Source organism: Diaporthe amygdali, assembly GCF_026229845.1.
Source record: "Diaporthe amygdali strain CAA958 chromosome Unknown NODE_30_length_622097_cov_64_914702, whole genome shotgun sequence".
Lineage (NCBI taxonomy): Eukaryota > Fungi > Ascomycota > Sordariomycetes > Diaporthales > Diaporthaceae > Diaporthe > Diaporthe amygdali.
In genome coordinates, this window is record NW_026517050.1 from 318,775 (window position 1) to 340,646 (window position 21,872).

General features: G+C 51.5%; 8 protein-coding genes across 8 annotated transcripts; 5 read left to right on the top strand and 3 right to left on the bottom strand.

The window, feature by feature from the left end:
• Positions 1-896: 896 nt before the first annotated feature.
• J7T55_014176 (uncharacterized protein) lies at positions 897-1,634 on the top strand (the record flags this gene model as incomplete). Its single annotated transcript, XM_053132231.1, has 1 exon — positions 897-1,634. One exon carries the CDS (start codon positions 897-899, stop codon positions 1,632-1,634), a length of 738 nt encoding a protein of 245 aa, XP_052989777.1.
• A 2,452-nt stretch (positions 1,635-4,086) lies between these two features.
• Positions 4,087-5,714, top strand: J7T55_014177 (uncharacterized protein; the record flags this gene model as incomplete). Its single annotated transcript, XM_053132232.1, has 2 exons — positions 4,087-4,527; positions 4,602-5,714. 2 exons carry the CDS (start codon positions 4,087-4,089, stop codon positions 5,712-5,714), a joined length of 1,554 nt encoding a protein of 517 aa, XP_052989778.1.
• A 620-nt stretch (positions 5,715-6,334) lies between these two features.
• Positions 6,335-7,552, bottom strand: J7T55_014178 (uncharacterized protein; the record flags this gene model as incomplete). Its single annotated transcript, XM_053132233.1, has 1 exon — positions 6,335-7,552. The coding sequence occupies one exon, from the start codon at positions 7,550-7,552 to the stop codon at positions 6,335-6,337; it is 1,218 nt and encodes a 405-aa protein (XP_052989779.1).
• Positions 7,553-9,121: 1,569 nt separating this feature from the next.
• Positions 9,122-9,940, top strand: J7T55_014179 (uncharacterized protein; the record flags this gene model as incomplete). Its single annotated transcript, XM_053132234.1, has 1 exon — positions 9,122-9,940. One exon carries the CDS (start codon positions 9,122-9,124, stop codon positions 9,938-9,940), a length of 819 nt encoding a protein of 272 aa, XP_052989780.1.
• A 328-nt stretch (positions 9,941-10,268) lies between these two features.
• On the bottom strand, positions 10,269-12,058 carry J7T55_014180 (uncharacterized protein; the record flags this gene model as incomplete). The annotated part of the gene is made up of 5 exons (XM_053132235.1): positions 10,269-10,431; positions 10,498-10,664; positions 10,726-11,026; positions 11,080-11,918; positions 11,981-12,058. The coding sequence occupies 5 exons, from the start codon at positions 12,056-12,058 to the stop codon at positions 10,269-10,271; spliced, it is 1,548 nt and encodes a 515-aa protein (XP_052989781.1).
• A 1,491-nt stretch (positions 12,059-13,549) lies between these two features.
• J7T55_014181 (nadh-dependent flavin oxidoreductase) lies at positions 13,550-14,848 on the bottom strand (the record flags this gene model as incomplete). The annotated part of the gene is made up of 1 exon (XM_053132236.1): positions 13,550-14,848. The coding sequence occupies one exon, from the start codon at positions 14,846-14,848 to the stop codon at positions 13,550-13,552; it is 1,299 nt and encodes a 432-aa protein (XP_052989782.1).
• An 895-nt stretch (positions 14,849-15,743) lies between these two features.
• Positions 15,744-18,102, top strand: J7T55_014182 (uncharacterized protein; the record flags this gene model as incomplete). Its single annotated transcript, XM_053132237.1, has 4 exons — positions 15,744-15,784; positions 15,876-16,087; positions 16,170-16,611; positions 16,746-18,102. The coding sequence occupies 4 exons, from the start codon at positions 15,744-15,746 to the stop codon at positions 18,100-18,102; spliced, it is 2,052 nt and encodes a 683-aa protein (XP_052989783.1).
• A 1,651-nt stretch (positions 18,103-19,753) lies between these two features.
• Positions 19,754-21,848, top strand: J7T55_014183 (Beta-glucosidase 1B; the record flags this gene model as incomplete). Its single annotated transcript, XM_053132238.1, has 3 exons — positions 19,754-19,767; positions 19,904-20,218; positions 20,366-21,848. The coding sequence occupies 3 exons, from the start codon at positions 19,754-19,756 to the stop codon at positions 21,846-21,848; spliced, it is 1,812 nt and encodes a 603-aa protein (XP_052989784.1).
• Between the last annotated feature and the right edge of the window lie 24 nt (positions 21,849-21,872).

The following is a 21,872-nucleotide window of genomic DNA, read 5'->3' on the forward strand; positions in this document are numbered from 1 at the left end:
TTTCTTCTCGAGCAAGTGAGTACCTCAGCGCGTGTTGTAGATCTCTTACAAACAATTTATTCGTTGAGTCCTCACGTACGAAGAAGTGCACATTTACGTAACCCTCAAATTTCATGTGTTTCTCCGCACGTCACGCTCTTTGACAGACTTGTGGTCTCAATTTGACGCCTGCGTTGTAGGCTTGGCTGCCGAGGAGTCAAAGCTTGACACTGCGACGAGAACGAATTGAGGCAGTTCAATTCATCTCGATTAGGATCTCGATAATGGCACAGAGAAAGCCTTTTTTTCACGAACAGCTATGAACATAGATCCTCGATTGTTGCTCCATTTGGTAGGAAGCCTGGGAATCTCCGCACCCAATAGCGTCTCCAATATACCCCCGTGCCCCTGAATTTCAGAGGACGGACCATCTGTTGAATACCTAGCACCCGCAAACTAGAGGTGGAAAATAATCCCACGTCTCTTTCAATGCGACCGGCCTGTCCTGCTCCGTAATAGACTGCCATTCACTATGAATACGGAATGGTAGCCAATCCTGACCTTCTCCGCTACCTGACCAGGCCAAAAGAAGCCGTCACTTGAACAATGTCCAGGAAATGATTTCCCTGTTCGGGTGCTTGACCCGTTTCAGTGGGGATGGGAGATTTAGAGGCCGTTGCCACTGTTCCGCCAAACAGATGCTTTTCTATGAGAGGAGAGGGAAACAGACCAACTAGCTAAGCCGCTTAAGCCCATGATCATATATAATCACCTTGCACGACGCATATTGTTCCTAGCCATGTTGATTGAATGTCATCCCATCTTTTGCAGCCTTGCCTGACATCTCGGATTCTCTACCACAGTTTGAAATCCCTCGAAAACCGTGCAACACTCGGTTTCCCTTCCAGTGCCTCAAAATGCACTTCTACCTCGCCACCTTTGCCGTCTTTGCAGCGGGCGCGCTTGCTTCGCCCTTTGGCCCCCTCGCCCCATCCAGCTTCGACCTCAACACCCCAACAGGCACCAAGGATCGTCGGGTGGATACATGGGGCGGATCAGTTTCTCTGGGTCCTACTAAGAGCACAATCACCAAGGCGGTGACCACACTCATTCCTGGTGCTGCCCCTTCGACCCAGAACGGCGAGCTGTTCCTCTGGCCTGGCATGTCCAATGGCACAGGCGACCTCGTCCAGACAACACTAGAGTCGTGGCCTGATAATTCCTGGTGCGGAGCTACCACTGGGCAGTGGTGCGTTCGCGCGTCAGTCTTTGGCTCGTTCGGTCAGCTCGACGGGGATGCATCTCCAGTTTCAGGGACTACTAAGGTCAAGATTGTCTATGAGCTCCAGAGTGATGGGCAGACGTGGAAGCAGACGGTGACGAACGCGGACACCGGCGCGACACTGAGCACTTACAGTCACGCGTCAGGTCCTTACATGAGGGGTTATGGTACAGGAACGGAGTGCGACGGTGGTTGCTCTGGGACTATCGCGGCCCAAAAGTACCTCAATACTGTCATTACGCTTGCCGGTGCGGACACCACATTCGGTAGCACCATTGCTACCGCTGCAGGAGGGACGTATAAGGGTCTGACGTCTAGTAATGGAGGTCAGGTCTGGACCATTTCTGAGATCGACATTCCGGCCATGGTCTAATGCAGGACGAGACGAGCTTGAAGAAGTAACAGCAAGATCATGAATGCACCTACGGAATTGAAACCAATAATTTTCTACCTCAAATGCATATTTCATGCAATGCTCTGGATGCTTTGGCTTCGTGCGATACTCCATTTTCATGACACAGATGTCATTCAGCAGTAAGCCTGGGGACACAGACATGCCATGCCCGTTGGCTATTTATTGGGCCCTGACCTGTGACTTGTCCGCTTCTAGGGGGAAATTGATGGAACGAGTCTCTGTCCTTGGATAAAACGAGATTAAGCTCGGGTATCCGCCTCGTGGCCACAGTACCTCTGGGATGAACAAGTCAAAGGATAAGGGAGAGCTATAGGATAACCAGCCATGGATGATCTCCTGTAGAATAAACCTGCAAGGGGACGTAAGCTACACGGGGCTCTTTAATGACGTTTCTGCATTGTTCCAAATGTAGCGGTGTTATTCCAATAGTGTATGTGGTGTATAACGCCAGATGTAAAATTGTATTGTGATCAGTCTGTAGGGCCCGTAGCTGGGTGATATGGCAGGAAATCATTCCAATCACAACCAAAATTGTATAATCGTCTCGTCCACTGTAGACGCCTGCTTTGGTCATGTACTCACTTGACAGTATATGCTGGCATGGGTAATCAAGAGCTTGCAGTCGGTGTATTTGTCACTACAATGCAGCGAAGTCAATATTGAAACATCATTAGGTCTTTCTCCCACAGGAAGTGATGTTTCAATTTTGCTTCGACGACCCTCTCTTTTTTCACTTTTATTCTTCTTTTTGCGAGGTGTTTGGACGGGCTTTCACAGATTGCGGTTGCCATCGAATGATTAGGCCTGTACTGATTTGGAGGTTGCAATAAAGTTGACGCAGATGCCTGCCTGATTGGCCAGTGCGATTTGCTCAGTTTCCTCGTGTTCGCCGTAAATTAGTCGGACTGAGATATTAACCATTTTCTTACAGCGAAATTAGACTGCGGAAGTCGATCTCCCTCCTCGGCGAGTACTTGGGCCTTACAGATTCTGCGGTACGCTACTAGGACCCTAACACTCAAGATATCCAGAGTAAGTTTCATGAACGTACATGTGGTCAAAACTGTGATCAGTCACAGTCAGAGGCTGATAGCATAGCAGACTACCGTAATGGCGTTAATTACATCCAGACCCAACTGACTACCCAACCCAATGGTCTCACAAACGACGTTCGTTACTGGGTCTACGTTGTGCCGATTTAATTCAATACTACCCATCGAGATTGTCCACTTGCATGAGGTCTGGTGTTAAATGTCAAGGTTGCAAATGCTATCACTCTGGCGACGTCGCATAGGTTGCATAAACGTTTTTCATTCATCAATCAAATGTGACTCAATAAGCCTTGCAAGAAAGACTACATGAGGTCTGTGACTTTGAATGGACATCTTGCGTCAAACGTTAGCGTCGTCCTTGATGCAAGCAAGTTTCTGTTGTGGGATAGGCCCAATTTTTGCAGCTTCTGAAATCGGAGTCTGCCAGCGATCCATCACTTTGCTAGGCCATTCACTAATGTTGCATCCCATCTTAGCACTTCAAAGGGTAAAGCGTGGCTCCAGTCAGGGTGAACTCTGCGCCGTGCTTATCTTCAAGTCTGGAGTGTCATCAGCTGATTTATCCACGGTTAGCCTAGGTTGACAAGTGGTGTATCATTCAACAGATGCCATCATGATGGGTGTTTACGTGTGTCTTTGTACTGTCTTGATAGAACTGTGCTTCTCAGTCCATTGTGTGACTCGTCTTTTACCGTCCGCATGCAAATTACAAGTTCAAACAGGGTCAGCACAACACGAACGTTGATTGCCCTCCTACTCCCCACTCCGAGGAAGAAGGAGCATCCCTCGAACTGTGCCTTCCAACATGATGCTGACAGATAGTAACGGGATCAAACTGCCTTGTGAACACCAAGGTTCCCCTGCACTGTCAGTGTGCTGCCAAACACGACCATCTAGAACACCCTCAAACACCTTCAATACCTATTGCGTTTAAGCCTGAGACAAGAAATAGACTATCAATATAAGCTCCGTTCTCACAGGCTGCCTTGCTAATTCACCACGTGGTTGCAGATGACTGTCGTCTGGGTGATCAATGTGTATTTACATTCTTGCAATCTAATATTATCTGGTACTGCTCTGTGTCACCCCCCTCCGCCCTGCACCAGTCCCAAACAGGCTTAGCGGGCCCAGGCAGGGATTCACAAGCTGCCTTAGAACAGCCATTTGAAGCGGGGCCCAGCAATGTTCCGTCAGCTTGGGCGCATCCCGGGGCTGAATCACTCTCGACCTTGACTTCATTCCTCACATCCTTTCTTCACCTTTTCATTGTGACAGAGCCTGGTCAACGACTCGGCCGCCCCACACCAACCTGCCCAAATATAAATGCGCCGCTTTTAAAACGGCCGCTGGTCTCGCCGATGCCGCTGAAGAAGCTTCGCAACTGGCGCTCGACGCGACAGACGAGATCGAGGACCAAGAGGCAGAAAGAGGCCATTCTGGAGAGCGCCATGACCGCTCAATCAACCGACGGGCAGACGGGCCAGTCCCTGCTGTCCATATTTCTCAACGATTTTACAGATTCTGATAATGAGGCCTCGGCTGAGGTATGGGCTTGGGGATTGCAGCGCAATCCGGGAGTCAAGGGCATTTACATCGCAGAGCCTCGCTGGGTCAACCTGGGCTACTACATGACAAGCAGTGACTTTGGGCGGTGTATTGGACTCGTTAGCAGGCTGCAGCCTCCCCTGGAAGGTGGTGACCCCCCTTTGACGACGGTGCTCGCTGGTCGCTTGACTCAGGAGATGATCAAGAGCAGGCAGGTCGACGGCCGGCCGCTGAATGACGATGAGCGGGACTTGGTAAGTAAAATCGCATCAGTCGCATGTTAAGCCTGCGGATTATGGCGCACGGGAGTTTCTAACGGTGCGTTCAGCTTATGCGATGTATCAAGCCAAAGAACGGAAGTAGAGACGATTCCATCAAACACGCAGAGCTTGTCGCGTTGGATTATCTGACCACCATGAGAGCACGGTGCAGTCATTTTGATACGTACATTGATGTGGCTTGTTTGGACAAGTTGGCGAGTCCTATCAATCTAAAGACACATTATCATGATGAGCTCGTGGCTCGCTCCGCCAAAGAGCTCGACGATTTTCGTGCCATCATGCAAATGCCCACTTCTGAGGGGCCAGAGGTTGAGGAGCGAAGGACAGAGCTTCGGGACTGGTACAGCAAAGCACTCAAGAGAAAGAGAGAGGAATTCGGTGGCGAAACTCCGTTTAAAGACCTCAGCTACGACTACCTCTTCAGTGAAATCCGGAAACATGACAGAGTGATCTTCTTCGGAGGAGCGTCACTAACAGTACTACAAGAGCTGCTCGAGAGGGAGCCCTCACTGGGCAAGAAAGTTCACTACTACCAACAGGGCGGAACGTTTAACTCCAAGCTCAATATACTCGGAAACCCATACAACTTTGCGCTCAATACTGTCGCGGCAGAGTACGTCTTTGACCATCAAGACAAGCTTGGAAGGTTCACACTGATCCCCACGGATACTACCAAGAAGCTTGAGTGGACGGTGGAAGGCTTGGCCAAACTATCTCCAGCAGTGGGTGTCCGGTCTCTTGCCTTCCATGGAAGATTTGACCCTTGGGAGATGATCTCATCCAAGGAGCGCGATGGTGCCTCTCACAGCACTCAAGAATTCCTTGCCTGGCGCGCGGAATGGGCTAGTGATCCGCAATACTCTTCTCCAAGCAGTAAGGGGTACAAGGCAGTCATGGCAGATCTTACCGCATTTCTCGCCGCCTTCACCCGGGTCTTCAATGAGTTCCAAACGAGACAAGGACAGTTGAAGCAGACTTCAATCAGAGTTGCCATGGAGCAATCCATCCCAGGCAGCAACCAGATGGTCCTTCGAAAGGACGAGACATCGAAGATAGAGTGTTTGATGTTCGAGATTCTTAGAGGAGAGGACGCGGTGTTGGTGGAGGATGCGTCGGGTCTCTTAGAAACCGCCTTGAACACTGTATCGTCATCTGATTGAATGTATTCCTCGCCGACAAAGTAATACGCTTTATTCAGTCAGGGATATCCGACAGGCCCGTGCTTTTGGTCAATTCTTCGGTTATCTGGCCATATCCTGGTAAAGCAAAGACACGACATAATCTACTTTTAGCAGCCTTGTGTGGCTCATTTTTTGGACGAGGCGGCCTGCACCGGAGATTTCCCGTTCAATTCTTTCCTCAGCCGTTTATGACAACGGCAGTCTTTGCTGGGTGCAGAAAGTGGGCGTCTATTTTGGAAGACCAAAGCAGGGGCTATCAGAGGCCATTTTCTACGGTTGGGCCCAGCTATTGTGATGATTACAGACAGTCAGGCAGAACTGGGTTGGAGTAGTCGAGCGTACAGGGTAGACGATGTTTTATGAGAACAATGACAACCTCAACGGGGCCGTCTTTTTATCCTGTCTTGACTAAATCGGGCAAAGTCTCCTGTCATCCACGTTTCCAGTCCTGCATCACTGCGTCTGTCGACTTCGCCGGCCAAGCGTACCGCGACGAGTCGCCGCCTCATTCCAGCTCACACTAGATTGCGTAGACCAAGTACCAGAATATGCTGACTTGACCGTTCCGGTACGTATTCCCCGAAACCTGTCCCCTTGCTTTAATCGTCGCGCAGGATCGTAAACTCCAGCGCCAGGAAACCACCATAGCCCATCAACATCAAAAGTCCGACCGACTGCCTCACAATGGCGAACTTGCAGAAGAGCCTGCCGCCAACGTTGACAATGAACGCTAGTACAATAGATGCTGTCCAAAGCCACCATGCCTCGATACGAGAGATGTCCACAAAGCTGGGACCCTCCTCCGGGTGATCATGCCAGTCGTGGCTTGCGATGCTCCATGCCGCAATACCAAGGCACAGTGTCAACAAGAAAACGTTGCTTCCAACTGCGTCTGCAACGAGGAGGCCAGTGTGGCCCTTAGAGCTGCTCATCACCGCCAAGAACTTCTCTGGCAGGGTCGTGGCGAGGGAGAGGAACGTGGCGCCGAAAGCGCTGTCGGACATGTTGATCGCTGAAGCGAGTCGTGTCGACGAGCGCGACAGGATAAAGCCGCTCAAAGTGAGGGCTGCAAATCCGCCCAGAACCTGCAGTGCTGGGGCAAGGGTGTGATGAAATTGCTTGGGGCTATAGCCTGGCGCGGGCACACCAAGGAGGGTCGTGGTCTCGTTGGGCTCGTCTGCATGACGGCGCAGAAAGTGACGGTCCACGAAATGGCGGTGGCGGTCTAGAAAGTGGTGACGGTGGCTGTTGTTGGAAGAAGAAGAAGAAGAGCTTGATGAGGAGGCATCATCATGAGCAGCGGCCCCGGACTCGACATCGTCTCTCTCGTGCTCCTCGGTGTAGAACATTGCCTGCCAGATTGTCCACAGCACAAGGAAGAGATACCCCACGAAGGCAACAAGCAACAGGCTCGCCACAATTCGGTTCCATACGATATCAGCCAAGGCAAATAGAGCCACAACACTTGTCAGTGCCAGAAGCCCTCGGGTGGCCATCTTCGACGTCCTGTCAAAGCTATCCCACTCCCCCGTGGAGCAGAGAAGGCCCAGGGCGAAGGCGCCCAGAATGTTGGCCACAGAGCTGCCGATGACATTTCCCACAGCCAGCGCGGGACGTTCCTGGGCAATACTGAGAGAGACAACAGCCAGTTCTTCCCATTCCGCACCGGCGATCAGGATAGCCACGAGGACTTCAGGCAGTCGGAGACGCTTCGCCAACGTGGTGGCACTGTTCACAAAGAGCTTCGCGCCGCGCTCAAGCAGCGACAAGCCTGCTAAGAAGGCTGCGATGTTGAATAGGGTATCGAAGTCTGTCATCTTCGCGAAGTGGCACGAGGGTAGACAGGCTAAAGGAGGTGTTGAGGGAGAAGGAAGATGTCCCAGCATTCACATTCTTCTCTAGTCTCTCCACCTCTTCGACGTTGAAATAAGAATTCTCACCGCCGTGGCTCGAGCTTCCTGACAAGGGCTTCGAGCTCCATTTTGAGTCGCGTCAGTCGCGCATTCGTCCAGATGTCAACAAATCCTGGTCAGGCCCACCTCATGATCCGCAGAGGGGGGAGCCCCAGAATGTCGTGAGCCCTAACCCTTGCTCGAATAACACTCCACATAGGTTGGAGGACGGCCTTGGTCGGGGAAAAGAGAGTCACTCACGCCTTGCAGAGGTGAGACTGTTGAGAGGATCCGCACTAGCAATTTTTCAGACCTCTCTTAGGTGCGGACGAGCGGTGTGGTAACACATGGATGTCTTCTGGTAGTCTGCCCATTACGATAGTGGCGCAGTCGTCGCCCCTGCATTTGCCCCACGACACAGCGGCACCCTATTGAATGGATTGTTGTTTGTGTTGCCTGGGCTTCCGTCAGAGTTTGCAACGGGCCAGTAGTTGATGGTTTGATAACAGAGCTGGAGCCGGTTTGCCGTGAATTTAGATCTAAACCCAAACCCTGCTGGACTGAGGACTATTCATGACTTGCCTCGGAACAGAAGCGGCATACATAGCCATGAAATGATCTTTAGGCCAAAATGAACGCAGAATGGCACCACCAAAATTGTATAAGTGTTCAATACAGGCTCTGGGTAGTTGAATTTTCCTCGTTAGTGGCGTCCTATCTCTTTCTTTATGAATATGGTTTCCTCCTTCTTTCGGAGAATTCTGATGCCACTTGGACGGCCCTCGGACTCCAGCACGCCTGAACAGATCCAACCTCCTGTCAATCTGTGGTGCTCGATCGTGTGAACCAAGTCTCTGACAGCGTGTGGGGATATTTGTGCGCTTTGTACATCCCAATCGCTTTGAACTCCTCAGCATATCATGGCTCGCTCTGTGGTGCAGGAAGAGGCAGTTGGGTGAAGTGATTCGCTCCGTGAACATGTCCTACCCAGTACACGGCTGGTTCCGATGACACGTTTCAGCACACGTGTCTTCCGCTCAGAAAGCATGTTTGCTCTCTGCCTACTTGATTTGGGAGCAAAGTGCTTGACTCGGTCCCTCAAGAACAATAAAGGAGTGGATGCTAGGCTGTGCTACCCGTGATACTACAGCAGTAAATGCTACCTTTGCGCGAGCATTTTGGGAGCCCGACTGGTGAGATTATCTACCGATGTGATCAAAGCGTGATACCTAGGAATTCAGCTGTGTCAGGCAAACACAACTCAAGACAGATCTTGTAAGACACTGCGGATGGCGGTATTTGCGAAACATTTGGAGACACGCGCCATTGAGTGAGAAAGGTATATTAATTGGGGCACTTCCTGTAATGTGCGCTCGACTTGTCTTTCCGCCATGCATGTTCAAGCCTTTGCTCAATCGCTCATTTACCACGATCCTACTTCCATTCCATTGAGTGTGCTTTCAAGGCCCATCGACGACCTACCAGTCATTGTCAATGTGGAAACGCAGCTATCCAAACCTTCGAGAAGCTCTTAAAAATGGTGAGGTTAAGGTCATGTATGATCCGAATCCTCCGGATAGAGCACCTGGCTGGAGGTCTAGAGAAAGGGAAAAGGAAAAGAAGATGCGCCAGGAAATGAAAGCCGATGAAAAGAAGTTTGCTGAAAGGAAGGACAAGAAAAGACGCGATAACCTCGAGAGGCAACTCAGAGACCAACGGGAGAAAGAAGGAAGAGCCCTGAGTCTCATTGTGCCGAATAATGAGGTAGTCGAGCACTCGCAGATCCCTCACTGTGGACGGGGGACGGCAGTCCAGGGAAGCAGTCCAGCAGTCCATCAAATCTGGGGTGTTTCTTCTCGACCCGAATACCGTGCTGAGCTCGATGCCACCTCCAAATATCAGCACACTCCCGGGCCGTACGAACTCGAACCCCGAGCTGCGTCGCAGCGCTCCAACTTCACCGGACAGCTAGGGCAGATGCCTGTGCAACAGAGTCTAGGGCTTAGGACGACTCAACCCTTTGAGTTGATGGGTAGCGTTCCCCAGGATCAGTCCCAACGCCCTCAAGCCCACACTAGCCTTCAAGCTGGTCATCAGCAAGACAGATATAACATGGCTGCTATGGCAAACCAGTCTCGACCTCAGCAACGATCAAGACATCGACTCCCCCAGCCGTCACAAGTTGCCAGTGAAGGCCAGAGGAATCGTGAACAAAAGCCGGCGTGCTTTCCACCTGGAATTTTCGAGAATCCAAGGACGCCTCCCAAAATAATCAGGCGCGTTGGGCCAGAATCGAGACTCGACTTTCAGTAGCAAACCACCGAAGTTGATCCCAGTCATGGGTGGGACCTTGGGTTTCTTTTAATGAGATGTGAGAAGCCCGACTGGCTAATGTGCTGTGAAAGCTTTTGGGAGCACGGAAGTGATTGTCTTGGACCAAATTCCAGGGCAGCATGTAGATTAGCGCAACGAGGTGAAGAACCGATTTGAGATTGCAAGCATTTCGAGGCGATATTCACGGGCCAAATCATATTCACATCATTCCAGCAGTTTTTATTTCGGGGATTGTGGCAAGTAAACGGTTAGCTACGGTATTCGTGTTCCACCTTGAGTACTCGATCATTGCAATGTGCTACCAATATCACTCCATTTTGCGCGGTCTGAAATACACATTCAGTGCAGGCTTGTTCCAAAAGCTGAATAGTTCTTGATCATCAGCCCAGCCTCTTGACTCTGGGGCGAGCTCCATATCGAAGTTGAAAATGACACGGGCCAATATGAGGCGCAACTCGACGAATGCAAGACTGGTTAATAAGATCAGTACTGCGCCTTTGTACACTGGCAGATTAACACAAGCAGAGGAGCCTTACTTCATTCCTATACAGTTCCTCGGCCCGTATGAAAAGGGCTGGAAAACCTCTTTCTTGTCGTTGTCAAAGCGTCGGTCGTTTAGCCAGCGGTCGGGAATGAACGAGTCCGGATAGAGGAAGTTGGCGGGATCATGATAGGCGACCCACTGCCAGATTCCGAGGGTGGTCTAAGTATGAAATGTCAGCCCAAGGAGTCAGACTCGCGGTTGCTACAATTTCTCAACCCACCCCTTCTCGCATATGTTCACCGAAAACCACTGATCCGCCCGGTGGTGTCATACGCTGAAATGCCGCTGGCGCCGCGGGATGCAGACGCATCGTTTCCGAAATGACGGCCGGGAGGAAAATCAAGTTTTGGACGCTATTGATGTCTATTTCATCCTCACTCGTGAAGGCCGAGCGAACTTCCGTATTTAGCTTCTTCATAACCTCTGGATGACTGCATAGGAAGTAGGTGGCTGTCACAAGCGTAGTACCGGTCGTTTCAGCTCCCGCAGAGGTGAGCAGCCGAATGTTGTCAATCATTTCCCTTTCAGTCATTTTCTAGTCACTTGTCAGCAAGGCTGTCTAAGAACAACGTACCAGAATCCATCAGAGGGTGATAAGGAAGAGTGGCATCTCACATATTCACCACCCTTTTGAAGCATGGCGTCCACAAAGTCGGGTCGTTCCGAGCCGAGCGACATTCGTTTCTTCAGTGCCGCCTTGCTGTAGTTGGTGATCAACGCTTCGCCATTGAGCACCTCTTTAGGCGCCAATAAAAGAAACAACGGATCTCTCAGAGCTGCTGGAATTGGGAAGTAGTGCAGAGCCTGGTTAAGGGGAAGGACCTTGAGGCTGTTTAGTATGTTGTCCACATAAGGATGTGAGCCCGATCTTTGAAGACACTCAAAGGATTCACCCAAAGCCAGATTCCCAATGATATCAAACGTGGCCCACTCGTACCACTTGGTCATGTTGAGCGATGCACCGCTTTCGCCTTTCTCGCGAAGCCTGTGCATGAACAGATCGATGAAACCGTTGATCAATGGCTGTTGAGCAGTCATTGCTCGCGCCGAGAAGGCCGCTGCCAACGTACGGCGCATTGGCCCGTGTCTGTCTCGAGGAGCAGAGACAAGACTTGCGTCACGGTTTGTATCGTAGATCTTTGGGTCTTTTCCATTCTCAGGCTGACCTTGCTTCACATGTCCTTGGATCTCCTTCCACGAATCCGGGTGTGTGAGTGAAAGCTCGTCCGGCGCAATGCGGACGATATTGCCGTACTTCTTGTGGATCTCAAGCAAGTTTTTGTGCGGCTTTCCCGTCCAGATATTCAAGCCTGCGGGGATCGAGGTTGCGGCCCATAGTTTTGGACCCGGGTATCGCCGTAGAGGATGGAAGAAGAGGTTGTAAATGACTCTTGATGCAGGGTATCCGACTACCTGTGACAAGTTTAGTTTGTGTGTGCCAACCCCGTATCTGGACTATTTGCTTAGAACCATACCAAGATACAAACTAGGGCGAGTAACCCGGTCAGTTTGGGAGCTTGGTGGTCGGCGAGTGTTTCCACCAACGCGGCCATTTCGATAAGCCTAATAATGACAAGGCGAGAATTCAAAGCGCAACAGCAATGACGCAGAACCGAGTGTGCCTATTGCTGTTTGGTTGCGTAAGTCGTTTCTCAGGTAAGAAACTAGATTGGGGTGCAACAGAATTCTTTCACGCGCTGAAATTTGGGCCTTATATGATTTCTTGGAGCAAAACGCCCCTCACCATAACGGGCCGCATCTTTGACCCGGGAAAGGGCTGGATGTCCAACTAGGTGCGAGACGTATCACATCCATATCATGTGGGTACCGTGTAGGTACGAGCCAACTACATCCCGTCACAACCTCACGTATGGCTCCCGTGCAAGTGGTAGGGATAGACCTCGCAACCACACAATGAATCGCATCTTGTGCAGTAGCTTGATGTCAAGCGCGCCTCAGATCAAGCCAATCAGAGAAAATCCTTGGAAACACAAATGGAATATGGTCCATGTCCACCTCAATCAGGACGCATATCACTGGTCCAATGCTGCTTGGGCACAAAATGCCGGTACACTGCGTCGTGCTTGTCGGGGCCGGTTTGGGTCCGGGACCCCGTGGCCCAGAGCCGTCTACTCCACCACATCACAGTTGAATAGACCGCCCGTAACACCGGGGCGGGCCGCGTATACATAGGCGAGAGCCTAGGTACATTTTCAAAGCTTAATGTGGTCGGGGTTTTGCGGCGAAATCGTGAACTTCGGTCGCCAAGACACCGTAGCCTGCGCCTTCAGTCACCAAAATCACGACTACTTAGCGTGTTCGTCAACTCTCCATTTTCGAGGACCCGCATTCACCCTGAACTGAAAGTCAATGACTCTTAGTAAGAGAGTTCTACGGATTCCCGCGCGTAACCCTGCACCGACCATATAAAAAGGCATGCACAGACTTCGCCTTCAAGGTGCTGCAAGCCAGTTTGTTCTCGGGCTCTTCATGAGCTAATTCCACAGCTCTCGGTTCGGGCCGTCGCGCGAGAAAACATGGTCGAGGTAGTTATTCACCCCCGTGCTAGCTGCCTCATGCAGGAACCGGAGCCGCTTGTTGTTCGATATGAAAGCTTCCTGGTGATATCATGTGGTCCAATTCTTCTTCGAGACAAGCTCAGAGCACGTCAAGAGCACGCCGATAACGCGGATGATCGGTAGTGGACTCATCAGTGTCTGTGAGGACATGCACGATGCTATATGGGGATTGCTGTTGCACATCAGCATTTTTTCAAGATGACGAAGAGTGCATTTTCTTCATGGTCGGCCTGATGGCCGCGAGAATTTTGAAGTCGTTATTCTGAGGTTTCTTGGATGCTTCTACATCAAGCGTTGTAATTTTGGGCATACCACCCGTCTCTTCTCTACCCGTCTCTTTTAAAATCTGAGGCATGATGCCCCTTCTATCTCAGGTTGCTATTTTCTTCTGTATTTACAGTTTCATTCTGGCAAAACAGTTAGTCTCCGGTCTCCTAAAGTCTCGAAGGCCGGATCACAGGAGGTTTAGGAGTCTGACTTTCTCGAGGGCCTGGACGCCCTGCCGCCGAAGCCCCATGCAATCTGGTTGGCCACGCTGATGGCAATATCCAAATCGTCAGCCCAGGTCCAGACCAAGCCTGGGTCCTTTTGGAACATCCTTCCAGCAAACACAACGTCAAGAGGAGTGTCGCTGGTCAGAATCTCTTCGGCCTGTTTGCCCTCCCTGATGCTACCAACAGCAGAAACGAGCAGTTTGTCACCAATCGCCTTCTTGATTTCCTTGCTGAATGGAACCTGGTATCCTGGTCCGCCCTTGACCTTGGCAGCTGGGTGCAACCCGCCGGAAGAAACGTCAAGAAGATCGACGCCGCGCTCAGCAAGCAGACTGGCCAGCTTGCTGCTATCCCTGACAGTCCAGCTCTCGGGGAATTCGGGTACCTCCTCGAGCCAATCGGTGGCAGAAATTCGGACGAAAAAGGGCATGTCCTTGGGAATAGCGGCTCTGATTCCCTCCACAATCTCCAAGGTCAGACGTACCCGGTTTTCGAAGCTGCCGCCGTACTTGTCCGTCCTTTTGTTGGATACTGGGGACAGGAATTCGTGGAGGAGGTACCCGTGCGCGTTGTGTAATTCCACAACGTCGAAGCCAGCAGCCACAGCTCGCGTTGCGGCGCGGACAAAGTCCGCCTTGAGCTCCTCGATCTCCTTGAGGGACAACTCTCTCGGCTGGCAGTGATCATCCGCATACGCCAAAGCACTCGGCGCAACGACGTCGTCCGGCCACCCGTTTACGTCTTTGTCAGCTACAGCTCCGAAGCTCAGCCAAGGTGCCACGGTGCTGGCCTTGCGACCGGCATGGGCAAGTTGGATGCCGACCTTCTGGCCTTGGGAGTGGGCGAACTGGACAAGTTGCGCCAGCCCAGGGATATGAGCGTCGGACCAGATGCCGAGGTCTTCAGGAGTGATGCGGCCTCTCGCCTGGACCCCGCTTGCCTCAAAAATAGACAGACCTGGGCCCCGGGAGATGATGCCACCTAGATGAGCGGTGTGCCATGGTTGTTGCACACCGTCAATGGCAGAATACTGGCAAAGAGGAGAGAGGAAGATGCGGTTGTGGAAAGTCACACCCCGAATTGTGATCGGGGTGAAGAGTTTCGGTATGGCCTTGCCGTTTGGTTGAGGATCAAGAGCTGTCCCTGAGGGCAGCGATTGCTCTGGAGTAAAAAAGGGCACGCCCTCAGCTGGTTTGTTGTAAAGAGACGGCTTGCTTGGGGCCTGACTGGGAGGAACAACCGGCTTGGTGATTGGGTACAGCCCCGACATGTTGGAAATGAGTTATGAGGTTGCACTAACAGACTTGACGAAGTCGATGACAAGTTAGTCGTTGAGCGAGATCGTGTGATAGCCCTGGTGCAGTGATTACAGCTCAGATAAATCCTTCGTTAGATTCTATCGAAGACTGGCGTGTCTATGGGAGAAGTTATATCGACGTGTACGGGACGGATGCTTACCAACCTCGAGCTTTGTAATGATGGGAGAAAATCTCCACCGCTGAAGAAGCTGTGACCGGTAGAAGGGCGCCAGCCAAGGAATGGTCGCAGTGCTGAATCTGACCAGAGTCTCCTCACTCAGATCTGAGTTTATTAAGCACTAACAAAGATGCTGCTAATAGAAGTGCTGCAATGGTAGTACTGTAAGTGGGGGGAAACGTTTGCGTGATCGCTGGGTAAAAGAATGGGCGTAGAATTTCGGCCGAACAACGGTGGACGAATTGTGTGGTTCGTGACGTGACATCATCAGTGCTAGAAGCGTCGAAGAATGTTCGAAAGGGGCTCCTTATTAGTAGTACGGTTCGTTGGGCTCGGATCCCCCGTCGGCAATTGTCTACGCAGTGGAACTTCAGAAACGTGGCTGGGCGGGTGCGGGAGCCGAGGATATCTTCGAAGCTTGCGCAGGGGTCTGGGGTTCTTGTGTGCTTGGCATCTTTGTACAAGCATGCTCACGCACATGACTCCCTTGCACTATAGACTGCCAGTGACTGCGTGATAGATAACCTTTCTGCTGGATCTAGGTGCTTATCCTGGAACCTTATCTGGACGTGCGTTAGTCTTATAGCCTGTAACAAATACTCCTTGTCGCAGTCTTGAGGAATGCACTGACGCGGCCAATCCTTCTGATGTTTCTGCACGCTCGGTAATTGAGCGGCACGCAGACCAAAATGACGATAACATTTCGTGCTGTGGCCCATGAGGGTACATTGTATGCACATGTATGGAAGGCAGTCAATAGGCCCCAATGATATCAAGTGCCGACAAAACTAAGGGTGCTCAATTTTGACCGGCTCGCGCAGGTTGTTTGACCCGAATGGCGTTGCGACTCGAAAGCCTTATCGCTATGGACTGTGGTCACAAAAGGCGTTTCGTCCCGAGTCCGTGGTACGCAAGCCACCGGGCGCGGGCGTGAAGTGCTCTAGTGCCGCGTTATGTCCGGCGTTGGATCGACGCCACTCTGATCCACTCAATAGGGCGATATCAAACAGCAGGGGCGTTTCCGATGACGAATGTACGCAACTTGCTCTTTTTCTCTTCTCATCAATGAAGCTCGTAAGCAACGACCACGATGGCTCCCTTGGACACGCCCCAAGATGTCGAGAGCGGCGTCAAGCGGGCCGACTCTGCTCAGCACCATGGCAGGAAGAGCGCTGACTCTCGAGCGACGCCGGCAGACGATGGCGCGACTGCACGACGCGACGAGCAGGAGGGACAGGGCCACGCGTTCATCAGGACACTGAAGCAACGCATCCCCAATGGCATTCAACGCAGGTCCAGTGCAGCTGTGAAATGGCTCAGAGGGCCCGAACCAACACGCGCCTGGAAAATTCGGCCACTACTCCCTCGCGTGCAGCATTTACCTCTCCGCCTGGTGGACAAGCTTCTCCCACGGCAGTGGCACCGTATAATTGCACTCCTTGTCTTCTACGTCTGTTGGATCGCGACGTTTGGCGCAGTCTTGCACAAGTCGTCGGCCGTGGATGACGTTGATGGCCAAGGGGCACCATTCTTGATTAGTTGCGGCGCTTCGTTCTGGTAGGGCTTGTCAAGGTGACGTTTCTCGTCTTGCGCTAATTTAAGAGTAGGTCAGAGAACAATGGTTGTGGCCTAGATGGCATTGATTGCCAACCTTTCACAAACAGCTCATTTGCTTTTCGGTGCCCTGCAAGCTGTAGCAGCGAACAAGTGCTCAACCCTCGCTACGTCGGCTCGCAGGAAGTCATATATCAGACCTTGGTGGTCGGTGGGCCGACTTCGAACGCTAATGCCGGGTTTGATGACGCATCTGGTTTTGTTTACAGGGCAGATTCCTTCATATGCTCTGCTGCCATTCATGCCGGGATCGTCTCTGACTCCCAGGGTGGCTGTGGTGTGGTGTCTCTCATCGGTCAACAGAGTCACTATCCGGCCGTGACTCGCAGCGGTATTGCCAGTGTAGGATTCGACTCAACGTTTCCATCATCCTTCACCTTCGCGAAAGGGAGTGGCGTGGCTTGCAAGGACCTCAGATGGCAGCTACTCGCTGTTTCTGTTGTATACACGGCGGTCTTGTCTTTGTTCACCAAATCACCTTCGATATTTTTCTACTCGGTCTTGATTGGGTGTTATCTTCAGTCGGCTCTTGCCACGTCTACCCCCACGTACACCGACGTATATACCCTGGTCTCGACAGCTCTTGGTGATCTCCTGCCTGCATTATTTATCGCGCAGGTCATGTTCACGCTCTACATACGGCGGACTTTACTTGGCCTTACAGCCCAATTTGAAAAGACCATATTGTGGCTGGGTCCTTGCTGGGTCGCGGCGCTCGCCGATTACACATTTGAGCTCATTCCCTTGTCAAGGCTCACGGACCATGACATCAACCAGCAACCAGGCGCAATTGCTTCCTTGGTTGTCATTGTACTGGTCATATTCGTCGTGTTCCTCGGCCAGGCTTGGGCGTTTAGGAGGGAGGGTCGTCTTATCCGCTACCTGGGTCTGTACGTCTGCCTCGGGGTGTGCATTGGCCTGCTGGCTGCAATACCCAACGAATCACTCCGCATACACCACTACATTCTCGGTCTTCTCCTAATTCCGGGCACATCAATACAAACTCGACCAAGTCTCGTGTACCAGGGAATCCTCGTTGGCCTCTTCGTCAACGGCGTGGCCAAGTGGGGATTTGACTCAATCCTGCAGACCGCTGCAGCGCTTCAAGGTGATGCCATACTTGGAACTGTTCTGCCTTCCATCACTGCTTCAAATGTAACACAGTCCAACATCACATTCAGCTGGCCTGAAGTCCCTGATGGCTACACTGGGACAAGTGTTCTGGTCAACGATGTGGAGCGTTTTCGCTCCACGCAAGGGGAGCAGTCTTTTGTGTGGCAAAGGTCGAGTGGAGATGAATCATTGCCAGAGTACTTCAGGTTCGCATATTATGCCTTGTCTGCAGCTTACGGCTTGGAGAGTGGTGACTACACGAAAGCTGGGACCTGGTATGCGAATGGGACCTGGGAGCAGATGGAGGCCGGAGCGAGCTAATAACCACAATGAACACGTTTGAAATTATGAATTTGAGTCCGTGTCCTTGTTCAATATTCAACTCTCCCCAGGAATTTTCGAGAAAACTGGCACTGTATCCTAAGTACAGGACCACCAATTATAGCATGAGAGCTATGAGGACCACATTGCCAGTGTTCAAGGCCTTCCTACAAATGATTGACAATCTTTCTGGGGCCTAAGTGCTACATTCTCAATCGTGCAATCATCATAAGGTCAGCAGAACAGCGCTGGGGTTTTCGCCGTTTCTTTTCCAATATTCTCCAAGAATGCCATCCCTACATTGCTCTTCTCAGCGCTTAATTGGGCAGCCAAACGTTGCACAGCATTCTTGGTTAAGTCCGGTGCTCGAGACTGAAGACCATTCGCGAACCCAAAAATGATGTAGCCACTTGCTGTACCACAAACAGATACTACTTGAAGCGGTTCCTGGTCGAAGTTGTCAGTTGAGTCATTAATGTGTTGTAAAGTGCCTGATCGCGTATTAGACGAGTTGGAGTAGAATTGAACAAACGTTAGATGACCACAGTGTCAAAGAATAGCCCACTCCCCCCAACACTTCAACGTCCATGATCCGATACATCTCACCATCTATCCATGGCTGTGGAGCCGACTTTGGTTGTTCGGTCCAAACTTCTTGAGTGAAAGTGTTTAATGTCGCGAGCCATGGTTCTCGATGGGTCTAAACGATCGATCAGGATGTATCAACTCCCCAAACGTTGATGAATCCAGCGAGATGCTCACATTTGATCCGTACGACTTCAGCAACTCAACCTGACGACCCCGAATCTTGCCTAGCGCGGCCTTGACAACATAACCAGGGCATTCGAGCACAAATCTGTACCAGCACGATCTCATTAATTTTCAGTTGCTTGTGGCTGTTTGTCATGAAACCCACTCATCAAAAGCTATGAGTGAGGGTCAGCAAAATTTCTCAAGAGTCCAGGGAGCGGTTGTTTGAGCCGAGTCACGACGGAAGTTACAGACCTGCACTCTCTTGATAAGAAGCCATTTTGTGTTTCGTTGCAGGAGTTTCACTACAAATATTGATTGAAAATAGCAAGGTAAATACAATGCCTGTGACCATGTATATAGATCTAAGAGCCAGTTGAGGGAGCTAGTGCAAAAATGTGTGTGCCCACGATGATTATATGACCTTTGAGATGTCCTCCCGTTCTATTTACAGATGAAGCCGTCAGAGAGCCCACGTCGACGTCTGCAGCGGTCAAGGTGGGCTGTAGGGTCTGGTCCTAGAGAATTCTCGGAGTCTCCTGCGCTATCAATTTGCAATAGAAGCTGATTTCGGTCACTTGAAAAGTTTTGTTGTTTCATGTTTCCTAAGAATCAGAAAGCGATGTGTGGGTGTTTCGTCAGGCGTCTGGGTCGCCGGGTCCCAGGCTGCCCAGCCCAAACAGGCCATTCCACCGGCCAGGCAGGCGAAGGCCTTGGATGATGCAACTTTCAACTGAGTGTTAAATACCGACAACACCGAGACTAATTAACCTACAGTAATTAGGAGACATTCCAATAATCAAAATATACGGATTATGAAACAATGGAGGCTTGCTTGCGTGCTGAGAGAACTCCATACGATTCGGGACATCCGTGTCTTCATACCGTAGCGGGCTCCCAGATGCCATCATTATGGTATTTGCAAGCGCTGATGTAACGGAACTAATAATGTTCGATGATTTATACCTAGCAGCTTCTCAGTAAATACTTGCTTAAATTGACAATATTTAAATCTTGAAATATCAGCTGCTGATTTGTGCCAGATGTGAAGGGGTAGTGCTAGCGAGGGGGAGGGGGACGTGGTCAGCAGCCGTGAAGATCTCCTAACCCTCCTTCGAGTTGGGTCCATGCTGCTGGCCGTGGGACAGTTTCGCAAGAGCGGCCCTAGTTGCCGAAGCTCCCCCCAATTGACCCGACGGATGGCATCTTTTGAGCCCAACGACATCGGACACAGCTTCGCCGATGGGAGCAGTTCCACGAATGACTATCTTCCCCGCGGGTCGCGCGATGCGCGAAAGCTGCAGGGTCTTGCCGCTTCTGCGTGCGAGATGACGATCCGACGGTTTCCCAGCTTCTCATGCAGCTCGTCAGACCCTAGGGACGACCAAGGGTGATGTTCGCCGTATAGCAAATACTCAAGTAAGGCCCGCCCTCTGCTTAAAAAGTCACTATCTTCCGTTCAGTCTCGGTGCAATACAAGGAGGCGCTGTGACAATCGACTGACCATCATGAGCTACTCAGTCTCCGACTTTGACCCCTCCCTCAAGGGCTCCCTTCCTGCCGACTTCCAATGGGGCTACGCGACTGCCGCAGCACAGGTCGAAGGAGCCTGGAACAAAGATGGCAAAGGACTATCGATCTGGGACACCTGGTGCCACGAGAAACCTTCGCGAATCAAGGATGCCAGCACCAATGAAGATGCTGTTCGATCCTACGACTTCTACAAACAGGATGTGGCCCGCATGAAAGACTACGGTGTCACAGCATACCGTTTCTCGTTGGCGTGGAGTCGCATTATTCCTCGGGGCGGCAAAGATGATCCGATCAACGAGCAGGGTATCGAATATTACAACAAGCTCATTGACGAGCTCCTGGCCAACGGCATCACGCCATTCGTCACGCTATTTCATTGGGACACACCGCAGGAACTCCAGGACCGCTACGGCGGCATGCTTGACAAGGAAAGATACACGCCCGACTTCGTGCGGTATTCGCGCGTCTGCTTCGAAAGATTCGGTGATCGTGTGAAAAATTGGATCACATACAACGAGCCAGGCGTATACACACTTGCGGGCTACGCGGCGGGCGTGCATGCACCTGGTCGCTCTAGCTACCGCGAAAGGAATGCAGAGGGAGACAGCAGCACGGAACCTTTCATCGTCGGGCACACAGAGCTGGTGTCCCACGGATACGTGTGCGATCTGTACAAGAAAGAGTTTCAGCCTGTTCAGAAGGGTACGATCATGATTACTCTCCACGGCAACTGGTCTGAGCCATGGGACGAGAATGATCCAAAGGATGTCGAAGCTGCGCAGCGTGCCAATGAGTTCCAAATCGGCTGGTATGCCGATCCACTCTATGGTAAAGGCGAGGTGGACTATCCTGCTTCTATGCGCGCGCAACTAGGAGACAGGCTGCCAACGTTCACAGAGGAAGAGAAGAAGCTCATTCGAGGAAGCTCCCAATTTTATGGCATGAACTCGTACAGCGCCTTCTATATCAAGAACAGAGGCGACCAGCCTGCTGATATCAACGACCACAAAGGCAATGTTGAATTTCATGATACCAACAAGGCGGGGAAAAGCCGCGGCATAGAGAGCGATACCCTGTGGCTGAGGACAGCTGAATGGGGGTGGGCAAAGCTGCTACGTTGGATTTGGAGCCGCTACGAGACGCCCATCTACATTACTGAGAACGGCACCACCGCCAAGGGCGAACATGACTGGGTACCCAAGGGCCCTAACGATGTTCTTGAGGATCCGCACCGCGTTGACTTCTTCAATAAGTATCTGACCGCCATTGCCAAGGCATCGCAAGAAGGGATTGTCATCAAATCATACTTCGGTTGGACCTTTACGGACAACTGGGAGTGGACAGCTGGTTACTCGGACCGTTTCGGCGTCACCTGGGTGGACTTTGAAGCACCAAAGAAGACTCGATATGCAAAGCGATCAGCATACTTTGTCAAGGACTTCTTCGCCCACCTGATCAGATAGTATTTATATCATGTAGCTGCAGGA